This window comes from Miscanthus floridulus, chromosome 1 (assembly GCF_019320115.1).
Source record: "Miscanthus floridulus cultivar M001 chromosome 1, ASM1932011v1, whole genome shotgun sequence".
Lineage (NCBI taxonomy): Eukaryota > Viridiplantae > Streptophyta > Magnoliopsida > Poales > Poaceae > Miscanthus > Miscanthus floridulus.
The window spans coordinates 186756483-186776769 of record NC_089580.1 but is presented as its reverse complement, the minus strand read 5'-3'; the positions used below and the strand labels follow the sequence as shown (position 1 = coordinate 186776769).

General features: G+C 46.3%; 2 protein-coding genes across 2 annotated transcripts; both read right to left on the bottom strand.

Annotated features, from left to right (window-relative positions):
- Positions 1-638: 638 nt before the first annotated feature.
- On the bottom strand, positions 639-989 carry LOC136468471 (uncharacterized). The gene has a single exon (XM_066467036.1). It carries the CDS (start codon positions 987-989, stop codon positions 639-641), a length of 351 nt encoding a protein of 116 aa, XP_066323133.1.
- Positions 990-15706: 14717 nt separating this feature from the next.
- On the bottom strand, positions 15707-19815 carry LOC136505527 (uroporphyrinogen-III synthase, chloroplastic-like). Its single transcript, XM_066500697.1, has 10 exons — positions 19548-19815; positions 18705-18792; positions 18404-18470; positions 18015-18133; positions 17799-17894; positions 17480-17535; positions 16784-16869; positions 16391-16525; positions 16195-16246; positions 15707-16109 (listed from the first exon to the last, which is right to left on the bottom strand). The coding sequence occupies exons 1-10, from the start codon at positions 19722-19724 to the stop codon at positions 16095-16097; spliced, it is 891 nt and encodes a 296-aa protein (XP_066356794.1). The 5' UTR covers positions 19725-19815; the 3' UTR covers positions 15707-16094.
- Positions 19816-20287: the final 472 nt, after the last annotated feature.

Genomic DNA, 20287 nt, shown 5'->3' with positions numbered 1-20287 from the left:
ATCCTGGGATGTCCTACGGCTGACCAGGCCACACGGATGTGGTGGTCGTCGTAGAACGTCAGGAATTTGTGGCCGGTGAATTGCGTCCCATTGTCGGTGATGATGGTATTTGGGATTCCGAACCTATGGATGATATCTATAAAGAACAGCACCGCTTGCTCGGATTTGATTTGGGTGATTAGATGAGCCTCGATCCACTTAGAGAATTTGTCGATGGCTACTAGCAGATGGGTATAGCCCCTGGGTGCCTTTTGTAGAGGCCCAACCATGTCCAGTCCCCACATGGCGAATGGCCATGTAATGGGGATGGTTTGGAGGGCTTGGGTCAGGAGGTGTGTCTATCGAGCGTAGTACTGGCATCCCTCGTAGGAGCGTACTAGCTTCGTGGCATCGGTCACCGCTGTTGGCCAGTAGAAACCTTGGTGGAAGGTGTTTCCTATGAGCGCCCGAGGTGCCGCGTGGTGCCCACAGGCTCCCGCATGCAAGTCCCAAACTAGGGATTGGCCAGCCTCGGTGGTGATGCATCGTTGGAGAATACCGAATGGGCTACGCCTATACAACTCGCCGTTGCAGAGGACGCAGGACTTGGCTCGTCGTGCAAGCCATCGGGCCTCGGTCCTATCAGTAAGAAGTTCTCCTCAAATGAGGCGATCAAGGAACGGGACTCGCCAGTCCATGCCTTGGTCACCCATGGGAGGTTCTGCATCGATTGCCATGGCCTCGGGCTTGGCAGCAGAGATCTTGATGACAGAGGGGGCCTTGGGCCCTGCAGTGGGCTCAGCTGGGGGACCTGCCTCTGCCGTTGATACGTAGTTGATGGAAGGCTTGTGGAGGTCTCTGGCGAAGACGTTCGGGGGGATCAAGGTCCTTGCCGACGCCATCTTTGCCAGCTTGTCCACGGCCTCGTTGAACTTTCGTGCGACGTGGTTGAGTTCAAGGCCATCAAACTTGTCCTCTAGGCTGCGTACCATCGTGTAGTATGCCTCCATCTTGGGGTCATGGCAGTTTGACTCCTTCATTACTTGGTTGATGATGAGCTATGAATCTCCTCGAACGTCGAGATGCCGTGCCCCAAGTTCAATGGCGATCTGCAGGCCGTTGACGAGGGCCTCGTATTTGGCCATGCTGTTAGAAGTGGCGAAGTAGAGTCGGATTACGTAGCACATATGTACTCCGAGGGGTGAAATGAAGAGCAGACCCATGCCTGCCCCGGTCTTCATTAGAGACCCGTCGAAGTACATGGTCTAGTATTCTACCTAGGCTTGAGTAGGCGGTAGTTGGGTATCGGTCCATTCTGCCACAAAATCGGCCAAGACCTGAGACTTAATGGCTTTTTGGGGTGCGAAAGATAGGGCTTCCCCCATGAGCTCCACGGCCCACTTGGCAATCCTACCCGAGGCCTCCTGGTTATGGACTATCTCTCCCAAGGGGAAAGATGTCACCATGGTAACTGGGTAGGATTCGAAGTAGTGACACAGCTTGCGTCGAGCCAAGATTATGGCATAGATTAGCTTCTGGATGTGGGGGTAGCGCGTCTTGGTCTCGGATAGCACCTCGCTGATGAAGTAAACAGGTCGTTGGACGGGTAGAGCGTGCCCTTCTTCCTGCCTCTCGACCACTACGGCCGCGCTGACCACTTGGGTTGTTGTGGCAGCGTAGAGTAAGAGGACTTTGCCTTCAGTTGGTGGCACTAGGACAGGAGGATTGGTGAGCAGTTCCTTGAGTTTGGTGAGGGATTCTTCGGCCTCAGGGTTCCAAGAAAAGCGTTCGGATTTTCTCAAGAGGCGGTACAGAGGCAGACCTTTTTCGCCAAGGTGTGAGATGAAGCAACTCAGGGCCGCAAGACATCCCGTAACCCTCTGCACTCCCTTGATGTCCTAGATCCGTCCCATGTTGGTCACGGCTGAGACCTTCTTTGGGTTAGCCTCGATGCCGCGCTCCGAGACTATGAACCCTAAGAGCATGCCTCGGGGGACCCCAAAGACGCACTTCTTGGGGTTGAGCTTGATGCCATTTTCCCTGAGGCATTCGAAGGCTATCTCCAGGTCCTTGACGAGGTCACCGGCCTGCTTGGACTTGACTACGATGTCGTCCACATAGGCCTCGACGGTTCGCCCGATGTGCTTGCCAAAGGCCTGGGTCATGCACCACTGGTACGTGGCCCCTGCATTTCTGAGGCCAAATGGCATAGTCGTATAGCAGTATAGGCCAAATGGGGTGATGAAGGAAGTTGCGAGCTAGTTGGACTCTTTCATCTTGATCTGATGGTAACCAGAATACGCATCAAGGAAAGACAGGGTCTCGCATCCTGCAGTGGAGTCGACGATTTGGTCGATTCGAGGTAATGGAAATGGAACTTTTAGACATGCCTTGTTTAGACCGGTGTAGTCTACACACATCCTCCACTTTCCATTTTTCTTTTTAACTAATACAGGATTAGCTAACCACTCTGGGTGGGACACTTTCTTGATGAATCCGGCCGCTAAAAGCTTCTGCACCTCCTCGCCGATGGCCCTACGCTTTTCCTCGTCGAATCGGCGTAGGCGCTGTTTCACTGGTCTAGAGCTGGCCCGAATGTTCAAGGCATGCTCGGCGACCTCCCTCGGTATGCCTGGCATGTCCGAGGGGCTCCACATGAAAATATTGACGTTTGCACAGAGAAAGTTGATGAGCACAACCTCCTATTTGTTATCGAGGGTGGCGTTGATCCTTAGTGCTCGGTCGCTGGAGCAGGTGGGGTTGACCGGGATGAGCTTGATGGCCTCTGCTGGCTCGAAGGTCCTAGCTCAGCGCTTGGAGTGGGGTGCTTCACTGTCGAGCTGTTCGAGGTTGACGATGAGGGTCTCAGCCTCAATGACAGCCTCGGCGTACTCGACGCATTCGATGTCACAGTCGTATGCATGCTCGTACGTGGACCCAACAGTGATGACACTGTTTGGGCTCGGCATCTTGAGCTTGAGGTAGGTGTAGTTGGGGATCGCCATGAACTTGGCATAGCACGGGCGCCCCAGAATGGCATGGTATGTTCCTTTGAACCCTACCACCTTGAAGGTAAGAACCTCCTTGCGGTAGTTGGAGGGGGTACCAAAGCAGACGGTCAAGTCAATGCGTCCAAGGAGTCATGTGCGCTTCCTTAGCATGATGCTGTGGAAGGGCACGGCGTCGACTCGGAGCCATGACCGGTCGAGCTCCAGGAGTTCTAAGGTGTTGGCGTAGAGGATGTTGAGGCCGCTGCCTCCATCCATCAGCACCTTGGTAAGCCGGGTGTTGCCGATGATTGGGTCGACGACAAGTGGGTACTGCTCGGGGTTCGGGACATAATCGGGATGGTCCTTTCAGTCGAAGGTGATTGCCTCTCGAGACCAGTGGAGGTACTAGGGGGTGGCTACCTCAACCGAGAAGACCTCTCGGCGTTCCTTCTTCCGCTGACACGCTGTGAGGCATGCTGAAGGTCCGCCGAAGATCATGAAGGCATTTTGAACCTCGGGGAACCCATCGTTCTTGTCGTCTTCCCTGCCACCCGCGCCCCTTTTCTTGGTGTCGTCGTTGGGGAGTCCGAGCTTGGCATAGTAACGCCGAAGCATGGTGCACTCCTCGAGGGTGTGCTTCACCGGGCCCTGATGGTAAGGGCAGGGCTTCTTGAGCATGTCATCGAAGAGCCCTAAGCCTCAGGGGTTCTTGCGGTCCGCGGCCGTGACGAGACCGGCCTCAAGGGCCTCCTGCTTCCCCTAACGACCTTTTTTCTTCTTCTGGGTGGGGCGAGATGTCGAGGCCTCAGGGGTCTCGTCACTCTGCCTCCCTTTGGCATTGTTGTTGGGGAAGATGGCCCCAATGGCCTCTTCGCCTGAGGCGAAACTGGTGGTGATGTCGAGGAGTGCCGATGCCGTGGTTGGCACACTTCGGCCCAACTCCTAGACCAGGTCACGGCAGGTTGTGTTGGAGAGGAACGCCTGGACAATCTCTGAGTCACCGACGCTAGGCAGCTCAGTGCATTGTTTGGAGAATCACCGGATAAAGTCTCAGAGGGACTCATCTGGCTTCTGGCGACAACTCTTGAGGTCCCAGGAATTCCCTGGGCATGCGTACGTGCCCTAGAAATTTCTGACGAAGACCTTTACCAAGTCTTGCCAGTCGTGGATCTGCATGGGGGGAAGGTGTTTGAGCCAGGCTCGCGCTGAGTCTGATAGGAACAAGGGAAGGTTGCGGATGATGAGCAGGTCATCGTCCGTGCCGCCTAGCTGACACACCAGGCGGTAGTCGGCCAGCCATAGTTCGGGGTTGGTCTCACCGCTGTACTTCGAGAGGTTGGTCGGTTGTCGAAACCGGGCTGGGAAGTGGGCGCTGTGGATGGCCTTGCTAAAGACCCGAGGGCCAGGTGGCCTGGGAGAGCAACTGCGGTCCTCCCCACTATCGTAGCGGCTGCCTCGGTGCACCTGGTAGCCTCGAGTGGCCCCATCACGGTCGCGGCGCCATCACCTTTTGACCACGTTGTGGTCATCTTGCGCCTCACGTCGATCGTCGAGGCGGTCGTGAACCGAGGGAGCCTTGAGGTGGTCGTGCACTGAGGGAGCCCTAAGACGGTCATGCACCGAGGGCTATTTTGGGGTGTCCCCGTGCCATTGAGATGCGGAGCTTTTGGCTTGCTGTACCGTGGCGGTCTCAAGAAGCTCCTAGAGCTTGCCACAGACCCATCGTCCCACCGTGGTAGAGGGCTCAGGCATCGCTCTGACTAGCATTGCCGCTGCCGCGATGTTTTGGCTAGCGCGGTTGAAGACTGGGGGCTACTCACTCCCCTCGTCGTTAATGATGCAGCGGTGGACGTCGCCAGCTCTCCGTTGGGCCGCTCCGCCATCACCGCAACCCTGCTGCTCTTGCTCGAGGGTGGCTCAGAGCTGTTGCAGGAGGAGTCGGTCTTGCTCGACCTTGGCCTGAAGCTCATGGAGCTGCTCCAGGTCTAGGCATCGAAGTTCATTGGGGGTGGGGACACCCACTAGCGCTGGCGGGGACCCTCTGCGTGGCGGCGTGGCGTTGGCTGCCGCTCCACCTTCGTTGCCCGTGCTCGGCATTCTGAGCTCGATTTGGAAACACTCATGAGTTGGGTCGTGAGTGTCCTCATTGTTGGAGTCGGAGTAGCCAAAGCAGTAGTCGCTTGCGACCATGAAGCAGCGCATCGCCTTGGGGTCGTGAAGCCCGGTGAAGTCTGCTCCGGCCCACGCTTCATCCTCCTCTGAGGAGTCAGTGTGGGCGTGGATTGGAGTTGTGGTAATGGGGTCAAGAGCATGACGTTGATGAATGGAGACGAGAGCGATGGCGTAGGAGGCGGCGGCGTTGGTCAGCCCGAAAGAGTACGGGGATGGTGCCGTCGCCGGGCCCTGCTCTGCCAGAGCTGGCTCCTCGGGAGGAGACAGGATAGAGCCTGATGATGGGGTGACGCCATGCGCCACCGGTGTTTTTCCCCCATCAAGGCTTAATCCGGATAGGTCCCCGTGCAAGGACTCTGTACCAGCAGCCGGGCGCGAGACATCGGCGGAGCGCGGAGCGTTGCCCTAAACTCATGTGGCATTGGTGTGGCCCTGTTCGCGTTGCGCTTGGCGAGCTTGACCGGAGTGGCGGCCCGGGCGCCATTCGCGCGTGGGCTGCCGGTGCGTGACGTCGTCGTCGGTCGATGGTGCTCTGGGTGAGAGGAGTACCATGTCATACTCGTGCCCTAGAGACATGAATTCTAGGCTCCCGAACCAGACGATCATCCCGAGATGCAGCGGTCGCATGGGATCTACCATCCAGAATCTGCTGGGACGACTAAGCTAACACGTAGAGGCCCCTACCTGGTGCGCCAACTGTCATTATTTTGGACCGGGGGTCCTCAACCAATGAGTGAATTTGTGCTGCGTGCTCCTGATTCTGGATAGTGGTGCAAAAAATCACAAGGTTTATACTGGTTCAGGCAATGGATGCCCTACGTCTAGTCTGAGAGAGTGTTCTTATATTCCTCGCACCGGGGTGCTTGTAGTAGGGGGTTACAAGCTAGGTGAGAGAGGGAGTTCGTCCCGGGTCTCCGCGAGGGGAAATCTGAATCACAGAGTGAGGTGCGTTACTTGTGTGGGCATTCATGAGCCAATTTGGTCTGTCCCCCCCTAAACGGTACTGGCTACCTCCTTTTATAGCCGAAAGGGGAAGCCAGCGTACACGAGAGAGCTATACGTAGAGCTTTTAAGGGACTATTTGATGACGTACTCTACTCCTAGGGTAGTGTGTCATCATGGGAGTTCCCGTAGAAGTCTGGTCAGTATGGTCAGGCAGGCAACATGCTGCGCTCCTATGGATTTGTTGACTTGTGAAGTGCCGAGGCCTGGCGGCTGCTATAGCTGGTCGTGCCGAGGCCCGCTGTGCAGAGGCCTTTAGAAGCGACAATGTGGGGGTCTCGGCGGCCATCTCGTAGTTGATTTAGGTGGAACAGTGCGGGACGTGCATCTATAGGGTATGGTGCCTGTATTGTCAGCCAGGGATGGTAAAAAGGAGATTTGACCATTGCCCTGTCGCTCCTATAGTAGTGCACTGCTGATCATGGCTTATGTAGTGGGTGCAGCTGGGCGCATTAATTGGATGCGACAACTTGCTAGAGAGATGTTTGAGGTGGAGATGACGAGGTTGCGGGAGGAGCCCGGCCTCGGGCGAGGCAGAGCACGAACAGTTTGTCCGAGGCCCCTCTGGAGGGTCTCGGGCGAGACGGACCGGGATCAGTGAGTTCGAGGCCTTGCCGAGGGGTCTCAGGCGAGATGGAGCGGGATCAGTGAGTCCGAGGCCTTGCTGAGGGGTCTCAAGCGAGATGGAGCGGTTGGTATGCTAATTCCAAGGTTACAGGGACCCAGCCCTGACTTACCACGTTGCATTATCCTTGGTGCAGGAGTTAGGCAGCACAGTGGTCGGTAACCCCTGCTTCGTCCCGTCGCAGATGGCAGGGTGTTGACACGACTGACATATAGTCGGCCACTTCGCTGTACTATGCCATCGTGCGGTTGTCGGAGTAGTCGAGCGCTTTGATGGGACGTGATGTTCAGCCGAAGCAGTTTGGTCAAAGCGGTGGTCACGGGCCTGGTGCCGAGCCAGCCTCACGCGAATCAGAGAATCGGTACTTCTTCTGAGGCCTCGGCGAGGGGGCCTCGGGCGAATCGGAGATTCGTTGCTTCCTCTGAGGCCTTGGCGAGGGGGCCTCGGTGAGGGGGCCTTGGGTGAATCGAAGATTTTGGCCGAGACCTTGTTTGTTCTACTGGTTCTTGCTTTTTAGGGTTTAAGCAGTTTTTCGGTCTTTGCTTGGGGTACCCCTTTTTCTGGTATCCGACAAATAGATTAGTTAAGCATGACTTGGTTAGAGTCTTGAAAGATGTTGTGTTTGAGAAGGATAAACTTTGTAGCTCTTGTCAAGCCGGCAAACAAGTTGGAAACACCCATCCTAAGAAAAGCATGATGAGCACTAGTAAAGCATTTGAGTTATTGCACATAGATTTGTTTAGGCCAACACAATACACTAGTATCGGTGAAAATAAATATGGCTTTATGATAGTGGATGACTACACTAGATACACATGGGTATTCTTTCTAGTGGACAAAAGTGATGTATTTGCAACATTCAAATCATTTGTCAAAGGCATTCACAATGAGTTTGAAACAACTATCAAGAGAGTTAGAAGTGACAATGGTAGTGAGTTCAAGAACACTAGAATTGATAAGTTATGTGATGAATTTGAAATTAGACATCAATTCTCGGTCAAGTACACTCCACAATCAAATGGTCTTGTTGAGAGGAAGAATAGAACACTCATTGATATGGCAAGGTCTATGCTTAGTGAGTACAATGTGAGTCAATCTTTTTGGGCCGAAGCTATCAACACGACTTGCTATTGTAGCAACCGCCTCTATTGTCACCGATTGAAAGAGAAGACACCATATGAGGTCTTGAATGGTAGAAAGCCCAACATTGCATATTTTTGGGTCTTTGGTTGCAAATGCTATATCTTGAAGAAAGGCACAAGATTGGGCAAGCTTGACAAGAAATGTGATGAAGGATTCCTACTTGGATATTCCACTACAAGCAAAGCATATAGAGTTTGGAATTTGGATAATGGTACTCTTGAGGAAGTTCATGATGTTGAATTTGATGAAACCAAGGGTTCACAAGTAGAGAATAAGAACTTGGAAGATGTTAAGGGCATTCAACTTTTAAATGCCACGAAGAACATGGATATTGGTGAATTGAGGCCTAGGCAAGTGAATGATGATGAAGATGATCAAGTGCAAGTGCTCTCTAACTCAAATGTGCAAGATGATACAAATCAAGTTAGTACAAGTGAATCTCATAACAATGAACAAGATCAAGTGGCTAGTACATCATCTCAATCCAATGATCAAGCAAGTACAAGCAATCAAGTTCCAATACTCCAACCAACCAATATTGCAAGAGATCATTCATTGGACACTATCATTAGTGATATTTCAAGAGGTGTACAAATAAGATCAAGATTGGCATCATTTTGTGAACACTTCTTATTTGTGTCATCTATTGAACCAAAGAAGATAGATAAAGCATTGAAGGATGATGATTGGGTGAATGCTATGCATGAAGAATTGAATAACTTCACAAGAAATCAAGTATAGGAGTTGGTAGAAAGACCAAAGGGACACAATGTGATTGGAACCAAATGGGTCTTTAGAAACAAGCAAGACCAAGATGGGATAGTTGTAAGGAACAAAGCAAGATTGGTAGCACAAGGCTATACACAAGTTGAAGGTCTTGATTTTGGAGAAACATATGCCCCGATTGCTAGATTGAAAATAATTAGAATCTTGCTAGCCTATGCTTGTGCCCACAACATAAAGCTCTATCAAATGGATGTCAAGAGCATATTTCTCAATGGCTACATCAATGAAGAAGTATATGTTGAGCAACCTCTTGGTTTTGAAGATGACAAGAAGTCCAACCATGTATACAAGTTGAAGAAAGCTTTGTATGGCTTGAAGCAAGCACCTAGAGCATGATACGAGAGATTGTGGGATTTCCTACTCTCTAAAGGGTTCACAATGGGCAAGGTTGACACCACTCTTTTCATCAAGAAGATTGAAAAAGATCTATTTGTATTGCAAATCTATGTTGATGATATCATATTTGGATCAACCAATCAAGATTTTTGTGATGAGTTTGGAAAGATGATGGCTAATGAGTTTGAGATATCCATAATTGGAGAGTTGAGTTACTTCCTTGGTCTTCAAATCAAGCAATTGAAGAATGGTATATTTGTTAGTCAAGGCAAGTACATCAAGGACATGATCAAGAAGTTTAGAATGATTGATAGCAAAGCCATTAGCACACCAATGGAAACTAATGGCAACTTGGATAGTGATGCAAGTGGAAACATGGTGGATCAAAAGTTGTATCAGTCTATGATTGGAAGCCTACTCTATGTGACCGCATCAAGGGCGGATGTCATGTTTAGTGTATGCATATGTTCAAGATTTCAAGCCTCACCAAGAAAAAGTCATTTGAAGGCTACAAAGAGAATATTGAGGTACTTGAAGCATACACCAAATGTTGGTTTGTGGTATCCCAAAGGAGCAAAGTTTGAGCTAGTTGGTTACTCCGACTCGGATTATGCGGATGCAAGATTGAAAGGAAAAGCACCTCGGGCACATGTCAATTATTAGGAAGATCACTTGTTTCATGGTCATCAAAGAAGCAAAATAGTGTTGCATTATCAACTGCTAAATCCGAATACATATTCGTCGGTAGTTGTTGTGCACAAATACTTTGGATGAAGGCCACTTTGAGTGACTTTGGAATCAAGTTCAAGAAAGTGCCATTGCTATGTGACAATGAGAGTGCAATCAAGCTAACCAACAATCCAGTTCAACATGCAAGAACAAAGCACATTGATGTCCACCACCATTTCATAAGAGATCACCAATAAAAGAGGGACATTTGCATTGAGAGTGTAGGCACCGAAGATCAACTTATCGATATATTCACCAAGCCATTGGATGAGAAAAGGTTTTGCAAGCTAAAGAATGAGTTGAACATATTGGATTTCTCAAATACGTGTTGATGCATTCCCCACTCATATGACATGCCTCTCCTTCAAGCTATTCAAGGTAAAATTTGATTGGCATGACATACATCCTTGCTAAGGACATGTTTAGTGCATCTAGTCACATTTTCAATCTCATTAGGACAAGTGGTTCTATTTTATTAGGCTCATTCATGAAAATCAAATGAATTTGATGTTTATATGGTATCACTATTGCTTCTATGCTTGACTTGATCTAGTGATAACATATGACATGTTTGTAGGCTTGTAAACCTAGTGTTTAATCTAGAAAATGAACTCTAAGTGTTTAACTCAACATGGTACAAGATAACCCTTATTCGGAGGTGTGAAGAAGCTTGTCCTTGGATCAAACCAAGTTAAATATCTTTGGTAAATGATCTAGATTAGACCAAATTTGAGAAAATGATCCTCGCCCCATTGATTGACTTTGATAATCTCAACCCTACAAGTGACACTATCTATATTTTAAGCCTTTGTGGTCATTAATGACAAAGGGGGAGAGAAACAAAGATATAAGTGAAACAAAGACATAAGTGACAAAGGAAAGAAGCACAAAGATAAGTGAAAAGATAGTGAAAGGGGAGAGAAATAAAGATACAAGTGATAGGGGGAGAACTTGACATAAGGGGAGAAATATGACAAAAGAAAGAAATTAATTAAAATTTTGAGCACACAAGTAGGGGGAGCAAGCTCATAAACTTGTATGGTGCATTTGATGTGCATTTCATATGTTTGCTTGCATGGCACAAGTTCTAAATTTAAAAATATCCATGCTTGTGTTATGTATGCTAGTTGTAAGATTGCATGATGAAATGAGATCACTAGATAACTTTTATTTCCAAGTAAGCTTTTATAATTGGTATCTTTTCGAAGTATGTTTTCAAGTAGTATAAAGCTAACCATGGTGCTAAGGATGATATAATGGTGCACTCCAATTGGTATCACGCTTCAAAGGTCCATCTTTTATACCTTAGCATCATTTGGTTGACATTGTCTCCTATATTTTCTATCTAAGCGTATGTGCAAGCTACAATCCAAACTCTTAGCACATATATAGGGGAAGAAATTGCTACCATTTAGGATTTATGAAACTTGTCCATATCCTTTTACAAATGGTAAATATAGAGGCACTAGAATTATGGTAGGTGGCTTGCATTTTGAGTAGGCTAGCGCAACACTTGCTTCACCTCGTAATTGTCTAACTATTTTGTTAAGTGTTGTTGTAGAAATTTTATTAGGCTATTCACCTCTCCTCTAGCCATTAGGACCTTTCATCCTGTCTCTCTCTTTTTTATCAATGCGGCCTCCAAATCCCCCAATCCAAGAGCCTCCGAGGATTGAGTTTGTGTAGTTTAATGTGTGCAGTAAATGTTATTCCTTCATACCAAATAATAAGTCAGTTTGATTTTTTTTACATAAATTTTACTATGTATCTAGACATACATTATATCTAGATGCATTGTAAAATTGATGTATCAAAAAAAGTCAAAAGGACTTATACTTTGAAACTGAGTGAGCATATAATTAGTGTGCAACTTGAATAGTCGTCGACCAACGTGCAACTACTATAATTAAAAGGTAATATGGTCTTTTATCTGTCAGATTCGTCTGTCCTAAACTTGCTAGAAATCTGTTTATTCATGAACTGATGGAGTACCCCCAATCTTCCCACGTGCTAATAGTAGGAGTATTTATGTGTGTAGATTAGCTAATGATTATTCTTTTGCGAAGAGTGTATACCAACTAATTAGATTCTTTGCGGTGGGCATGTCCACCCAAGTGCTTATCAAAGAGTTGCTATAAATATTTATTTTCAAAATTTATTTTAGAGTTGGATGATATTAGTGTATTCTTTTTTTAATCAAATATTAGTGTATTCTTTTAGTAGCAGGTATCACACACCAATACACCATCCACTAGGGCTGATTTTCTCTCTCTCCCACGTTGCTCATGATTAACTACCTAGCTTCGGAGGGAGAGAATGGAATTCCAGTCTCCCATAATTTGCATGATGCTACCTCGAGTCCCAAGTTGCAATCGTGCCGATTCATGCGCCCAAATCAGGAAGTCCGGAATGGGAAAAAAAAATCCCAGGCGAAAGCGGTGGAGAAAGCAACTGCACTTGCACGTCTGTAGCGGCGGTCCCCTGAGGGCGAGGGGTCGACAAGCGTCCACCTAACGGTCGATCTAACGGCAGGAATCTCCCGCGCCCGAGCGCGGCGGCGCTGTCGCCGTCCAGGCGGATTCCGCACCCGGTCCGGTCCTTACCCGCCTCCGTGGCGCGCCGCGGGGTGGCTGTGCCTCTCTCCGTGGGCCCGCGGGCGAGCAGGTGGGCGAAAGATCCCGGTGAGGATAGTGCCTGTCGTGGGCCCACGAGGTCGGGCCCGCGGAATCTGACGGCGGGCCGCACGGACGTGTCCTGCGGTGGTGCCGTGTCGTTTTCGGTGTGTGGTCTGTAAACAGGGCTTGGAGACGGGGTCTAATCACCGGTTTGCCATTAGTTTAGACCAAAGGCACACCGTAGGCAACGGCAAGCAAAACACTGGCTCATTGAACTCACTCGTCCCGTCGTCCGTCAGATCAGTCAGGCTGGCAGTCAAGCTCTCAGGGAGCCCGTGCGACTGCGCGAGTGCCAACTGAATTGAATGAATATTGGATTACTGAAATTATTACCTCCGGGAAGAAACGCAATTCTAGATCTGAATTTGGACACGTGACCACATCTGAAAGAAAGATCGAGCGGTAGTAGTAACGTGTGTTAGACTTTAGAGCTGCATCAAATTTGCTGTCATCACCAAAAGAAGCAAAGCATCAGAGAGATGGGATCATGTGTTTCTTCGGTCGAACGACCTTTTTGACTAGCGAGATCAGTCACCAACCAGCAGCATGGACCAGGAGGCCGGCGCCACTGCCACGCTGGTCCAAGCTCTACATCTAAGCATAGCAGCATGCAAGAGAGTACTTGTTGGCTCGTTGCCAGCGCAAGCCGAACAAACATACTCCTACTAATAGAGTACAGTACATAGCTACCGATCCAATGGGGAGGCTTTGCGATATTTGTACACAATCCCAGTGACCACAACAGCCAAAATGCACAGGATTAATTAATTAATTAATTGATAGAACCAAGGGGCAGTACACGTACACATAGCCATGAAAACGGACGAAAAAACATCATTTCTACTCCCGTTTCTATATTTTTTTTGCGGAAACGGGATTAGGTTTGGAAACGGAACCGGAATATGTGGGTGTACATAAATGAACTGATACGGTCGGAAGCCTGGAACTTAAGCCGGAATACCACACATATTTATACTCACCAATCACAAAATAGGTGTACCATGAAAACATATTTTCTTGTAAATTTACTGTACTTATTTAGTGTATCATAAATATTATTTTTATATATTTAGTCACAGTTACACATATATATAATTGTTTGGCTCGTTATTATATTAGAATTGTATTCTTTAGAATTTGTCCTGTTACTGTATTAGATTAGAATTGTATTCGGAACAACATTGAGTAAATATAATAGATGGCTCCGATCGGCCGGCAGAATTTTGGCTGAAACTGACTGAAAACACTGTTCTGGCTGAATTGTTGTGAGAGAAAAATATTATTCTAGAGTAAACCAAACGGAACAATAATTTTTTATTTGACACCAGACAAATAACTCGTTCTTTCGCAAGGGGCTGGAGGGGTGCTCTCGGCTCGGCCTCGGCACCAGCCGCTCGTTCGCGTCGGCGACGGTGACCTTGCCCGCCCGCCCGTGCAGTAGGCAAAGCGTTCGCCGTCGTCAGGCAGCTTTTGTCCAGCCGTGATTATACTGATTAGTATGCTAGTTAATAATTAATTAATTAGCCACGCATAGCAGAGGGTACGTTTGCTTGGACCTGCAACCTGCAACAGGGACGTTGATGGCGATTGGCCCCGTTGTTGGACTTGGAACTTTCTCCAACCAATGGGACTGCTAACTACTACCGGCTGCAGTAAAAATATGCACTACCGTAGACTTTTTATATATTATTAGCCAAAAAAAAAAGTACTGTAGAGCGATGACTCGTGACGCTGACACCCACATGTGCCGGATCCGCAAGGGTAAATAAAAGAAAAGAAAAATAATAATCTAACATGATAAGTACAGCTAAATATCGCTATTCTTATCGTCGCGAACTGCCACTAACGTGTGGGCTAACAATTTCATGCCGGAGAGTTTTCTTGCGAACTATGATTGGTCCACCATGTGTTAAATTCAAAGACGACAGGGAATCTTTGGTGGAGGGCGCAGGGCGGAGATTCCATAGCCAGATAGCCTCGCCGATATTCTGAATCTCCTAGCGTTTACTCGGTGGTGTTTAAATACAGGACTAAAGCTCATGGTGTTACATCGGAAATGAATTTATTAAATTTAATTAATCCGTCAACAGCATAGGTTTACTGTAGCTTTATTGTAGTACCATATTGTTAAATCATGAATTAATTATGTTTAAAAAAATTATCTCGCAAATTAATCGTAGGCCCCGTTCGGCTTATCTCATATTCGGCTTATTTTTTCAATCGAAACCGTATTTTCCTCTCACAACAATTTAGCCATAACAGTATTTTTCAGTCAGTTTCAGCCAAGATTCAACAAGCCGAATGAGACCATAATCTGTACAATTTATTAATATTTTTAGTATATTTTAAATACTCTATGCATGTATCTAAATATACGAGACTAAACTTTAGCGGAAGAAATCCGATCGTCTGCGTCAACACCCGCAAGTACAACGAACGACGGAAGGAGGCTGCCCTTAGCGTGACGACAAGACGCAATTAGCGAAACAGAGACGGCACTTTTTTTTAGGAAACAGAGACGGCACTGCTAACCTTTTTTTTTTTGAGCTCGACAGCACTGCTAACCTAGTAGTACATGAAATGGATGGACTGATGCAATTGTCATACAATTAGGATCGTGCAACCTCAGGAAGTGAGTTACAAGTACAGACTACAGAGATGGGCCTTTCGGCCCGGGAGACAATTACAACTTGGGCCAACCGAAAAGCCATGCGTTGACAACACCGCCTCCCTACGGAGTACGGACTGATTTTCCTCCGCATGAACATGCTCAGAGGCGGATCCAGGATTTTAGAGTAGTGTATACCCATAGCAAAAAAAATATTTGGATGAACAACATAAAAAGTTCACCTCTGGATTTGACAGAACATAGCAAAGGCAAAAGGGATTTGAATTTTGATTACCTCTGGACGAAGAAATCAAATTGAGGTCGGACATTCGCACTTCGGAGCAGAGAACTGGAACAGTCGGGCTCGCCGGCTCCTGCAGCTGTCGCACCAAGCGAGCAGCTCTAGCTCCACAGCTATCGAGGGGAGGGGGGCGCCAGCGCCGCGGCACGATTCCTCGTCCATCGAACGGTCCAAGCTGTTGGCTGCCCTACCCCTACGGCAGCCTGATGGGTTTGGTGAGTGGGGAATTGGGGATTTGGGAGTGGGAAGACCAGATGGGCCATTGGGCCGTCCGGCTCGGTGTGGCATGTGGGCTGCTTTCAGTTAGACGCGAATTACAGCGAGAAAATAGTGAATAATTGCAATTTTGAGACCTTAACTGTATTGTACATGTATATACCTCCAAGAACTACTAAAAATTTTCTTAAAAATGTTGGGTATACCCGGGCACAACTGTAGGTCCGCCCATGAACATGCTTATATGATTTTCTTCTGACAAAAGAAATTACTGTACTATACATGTACAGGTCAAACAAAACTTGTGTCCCACCACATCATGAAGCCGCAATTCAGCACTTGTTGAATGCTACACTGAACACCTCACATTAGAAGTAGTTTCATCTACATCAGCTGACGACACGGTTTCACTGACAATACAACAACAGGGGTGATTGTAGTCAAAGAAGGAAAGAATTCTTCGACATACAGCCGGATATACCATCGTCAAGAAGAAGCTCCACCATCCGGTACAATGGGCGGCTGCCCGTTTTCAACATTTTGGGGCCTACAGCAGAAGGAAGATCATGATGACAGAAACCAAGGAAAAACAGGAAAGAGTACTCACTGACTACAAAGGGAAAGAGGAGAACCTCTTTTGATGTCCTGTGGACTCTGAGCGCCTCAAGAATGCTTTCAACCCACCTGTGAAGTGCAATGACAAGATGCGTGCAGATTAGGTAGTAGTCAAGGGATGTACAATATGGTGTGCACACCAGTTCGCAATGTTCAATATCCGTGACGTGGACATGGCAATCGGATAATGTTACTCAAAGGACATCTGCATACCCCTCAAGTCCAGGGGTTGTTGGGTAATATATGCTCTTCAGGCCCAATTTCTTCGGTGCTGATGCAGTGGTCTCACCTATGCAAGCGATGGAGTTGTTCCAGTTATCAACTTTTGAAATAAGATTTAACCATGCCCTGCGATAATAACAAAAAAAAAAAACCTGAACAATGGAACCATTGGAACTAACACATAAAAACTAACAGTGGCAAAATGGAAAACGATCCAAGGAGACTGATGATTTAATTAAGGAATGTCAGTTGCAAACTATGCTCCCCCAAAATTATTTGATGCTTACATGCTAATTTCTCCAGATCTATTGCTCAACAACTTTACCTTGCACAATTCATGAACACAATTTGTAAAAAAAAATCCAAATGTCAGTGTATAATTACCTCAATGCAGAAGGAGAAGCTACCGCAACAACTGGAGCTGATATAGCAAGATTTAATGTTAGTGGTTCCACATCTTCTACAGGAACCTGCATGCACACATAACACCTTCATGGCTTCATATGTTACTGTGTTAGCAGAAGACTAATATTGATGTACAGAAAACTGTCAAAAATAATATGAAACCCATGGTCAATATTTTCTGATTCTCAACGCAAAATCTCTATTCTGGTCAAGTATGTCACAATCAACTTACAAAACTAAATGTCACTACCAAAGGAAAGAAGGCAAGCTGTGAATATATAAATATCATTTGTCAGGCTCGAGGTACATCATGATTCATGAGGTTAAGCATCTAGAAAATGAATAGATGACCAAGAGTGGCATTGAGTTCAAGAGCTCACTAAAATTTTAACCTAAAGGAATAATTAAACTGTCGAAAACTAGTGAGTTCTAGAGCTCAGTACAGGAATTTTAACCTACACTGTTGAAAAACTGGGCTCATATGAAGACCAATGGCTAACATAGAAATGAAATAAATATTGCAAAAACTAGTAATATAAATATTCGTGCTACAAAACAGGTACTACAGACTACCGGAAGCAGCACAACAAGATGCAGATGATGAGTTGTCTGTGTGTGTGGTGATGAAGAAAAAATAAAAAAACAATAATCTTGCACAAGTGAAACAAAACCTACAGTTGTATATGTATTCAGTCGTGTCACGTCAAATCCTCGTTCTGATAGCCCATCCTCTGCATTGCAAATAATTAAGTATCATGATGCCAAGAGTCATTAAATAAAAAAGAAAGAAAACAAGTTAAGAGTTCATAACCATAATAGTTCAACTAGAAAACCGAAAATTTACTGTGGCTTAGAAATCAGAATTAATTCGAAACATCCTCAAGAAAACATACCATTAGGGGAAAACTGAATACGAGAAACATGTCGTCTTAGTGAAAGCAGAAAGAAAAAATAGTAAAGAGACAATGCTCATTGTAACACCAAAATGACTCACGAATTTCATGGCCAGCCTTTGCAGATGCAGGATACAATACTTTACATGAATTCTCATTGCTCCTTGGAAGCTCTGAAGCCAAGACTTTACCTAAAGCTGATGAACAAAGAAATGGAACAAATTGATTAACAATGATAAATAATTGAAGATGAATGGAAGAGCATAAAGTCTTCAAAATACACATGCACTAAGTCTTGAAACTACAAGGTAAGATACCTTTGGAAGGTGAAAATGCAACCTCAAGAGACTGATCACCAGATTCTGATACTTCATGAAAAACCCTTGCAGTTCCTGCTCCAACAACAGCTACTCGCACCTTAGGACTTCCAGCAGCCCTGGCATTGAATCATTGTGTAACTTGAGTGAAAAAATGGCACCCTTAGATTATGTTTCATCTGGTAATGCTATGCACCGTACCAATGATATAAAATCAAGGATTATATGCCTGTAAAAAACTCTAGAACCAACATAGACCATGCATTTTGTTAGCCAATAAAACACTGCAATATACTACTACTTGTATAAGGAATGAAACGTAAATTGAGGCATAATTACTACTTGTATAACAACATTGTGCACATAACTGCAATATACTTGATACTTACTTCCATCCCTGAAGGAACACTGCAGCTGCCTCAGGAGAGGTTATAGTAATCCAGTCAAACTTGTCATCTGTAAGTACAGAATAGCATTGACTAAATCATGAATTTTCGTTGCAGTTCTATACAGCAAGTGTGGAGAGGAGTATATATGAAATGGACAACTATAATATGTGCATGAGAAAATGGAACAAAACGAAAAGAGCAAAATTTTGTATGCTGCATATCCAAAGAATGAAATTCTGTAAATGAAATTCAGCAGATGAACAGTTCAAATCACAAAAAAAGGAAAGACTGTAATACTTACTACGTAGGACATCTGAAAGCCTATCTGTATCAGGGCCTTCAACATGCTTAATAAGAGGAAGTTCCAGAGTGTGTATATTATGCTTTTCCTACAGAATCCAATTAGGAAATCGTTGTAAATGCGAGGCATCAATCAGCCAAAGTATGCTATTTGAAAAATATTAGATTATCTTACTTGCTTAGCCCACAAAAACTTAACTGTTACCAGAAAACCCAGTAGATTCATGCTCAAGCCACTCCTATAATTTTTTATTAAACTACAAGGTTTTGTTATCATCGATTGAAGAGTAAAGACCATGATTCAAGTCAGCTCGAGAATATTTCGAAGCTAGAATCAGCAATGCAGTATGGCCATCAGGCTTTGCACAAAACAGATTAAAGGAGGAATGAATCACACCGAACTGAAGAAAAAAAAATTTCCAAGAAAGAACGCTGCATTTCAATCACAGGAATTTGGAAATGCTAACTAATATAAACTAATGAATCCTGATAACAGTTCCAAAAGGTCATACTCATACAAGTAGTGAGACCCATTAGCACCATGAAGAAAATTGCCCCTGAAGTCAAGCCCCATGCTAACCCTTCATCCAGGAAATCAATATGGTACCCCAGCCTAGCGCCAATGGCATGGCCTCTCATGTGGGAAATAGTAAAATAACCACCGATTTGGTCCTTGCACAGACATTCACCGAAGGTCATCCGCCAAACTGACCAAAATTGGTCAATAGTAAGGACACCACAGCACCAACAGCGCCCAAGCCGTTCGTCTTGCACCCTTCCGGACCTCTAACAACTGATTTCAACAAGAAAGCACAATGGACGAAGGACCCATTGGGAGACTCACCAGCGCGGCGATGAGCCTGGCGTTCTTTCCCTGCTCCCGCGTCACTACGACGTCGGGAGGGGGAGAGGAGGACGCTACGAACCTCCCGGGTGCATCGGCCCGGAGCCTCTTGTCGGGACGGGCTCCGAAGGTTCCAGAAGGTGCGAAGAAGGGCGCCAGTGACGAAGCGAAGGCCATGGCGCACTGGGGCAAAGCCGCTGGGCGTCGGGCCCCGTGGGCCCGTGGAGGTCGGAGCTGAGGAGAGAGGAAGTGTGGAACAACACGCACGATTGGGATCTGGGCCTCTGGGGGAGGGGAGAACGAAGAAGAGGAAACGTGCCCATATGGGCCGGGCAGGCTATCCTAATAAAGGCCTAAAGTTACAGCCCAGCGTTTTGACCCAACAGTTACGGCCTTCTTGTATTAACAGGAGAAAGGGAAAACATAAAATGCCACCATAAAAAAATGCAATTATAATTCTATCCTTAAATAAATTATATAAATTTTGATTATATTTATAAAAATATTAATTTTTAATATGGATAAATGTACTGATAATTATTTAATATCATAAATATTGATACATGTACTTGGTAAAAGTTAAAATGAGTTGACATGGTATTATTATAGAATTGTTCTTTTTTCTAGATGGAGAGAGTAGTAGGTGTTTCTTTGACTCCTGCTCACCACTCTTGCTTCTCCATGTGTCCATGAGCCGTCACTACCCTGTGTGCTCGATATGGTGGAGTCAAATACTTGAT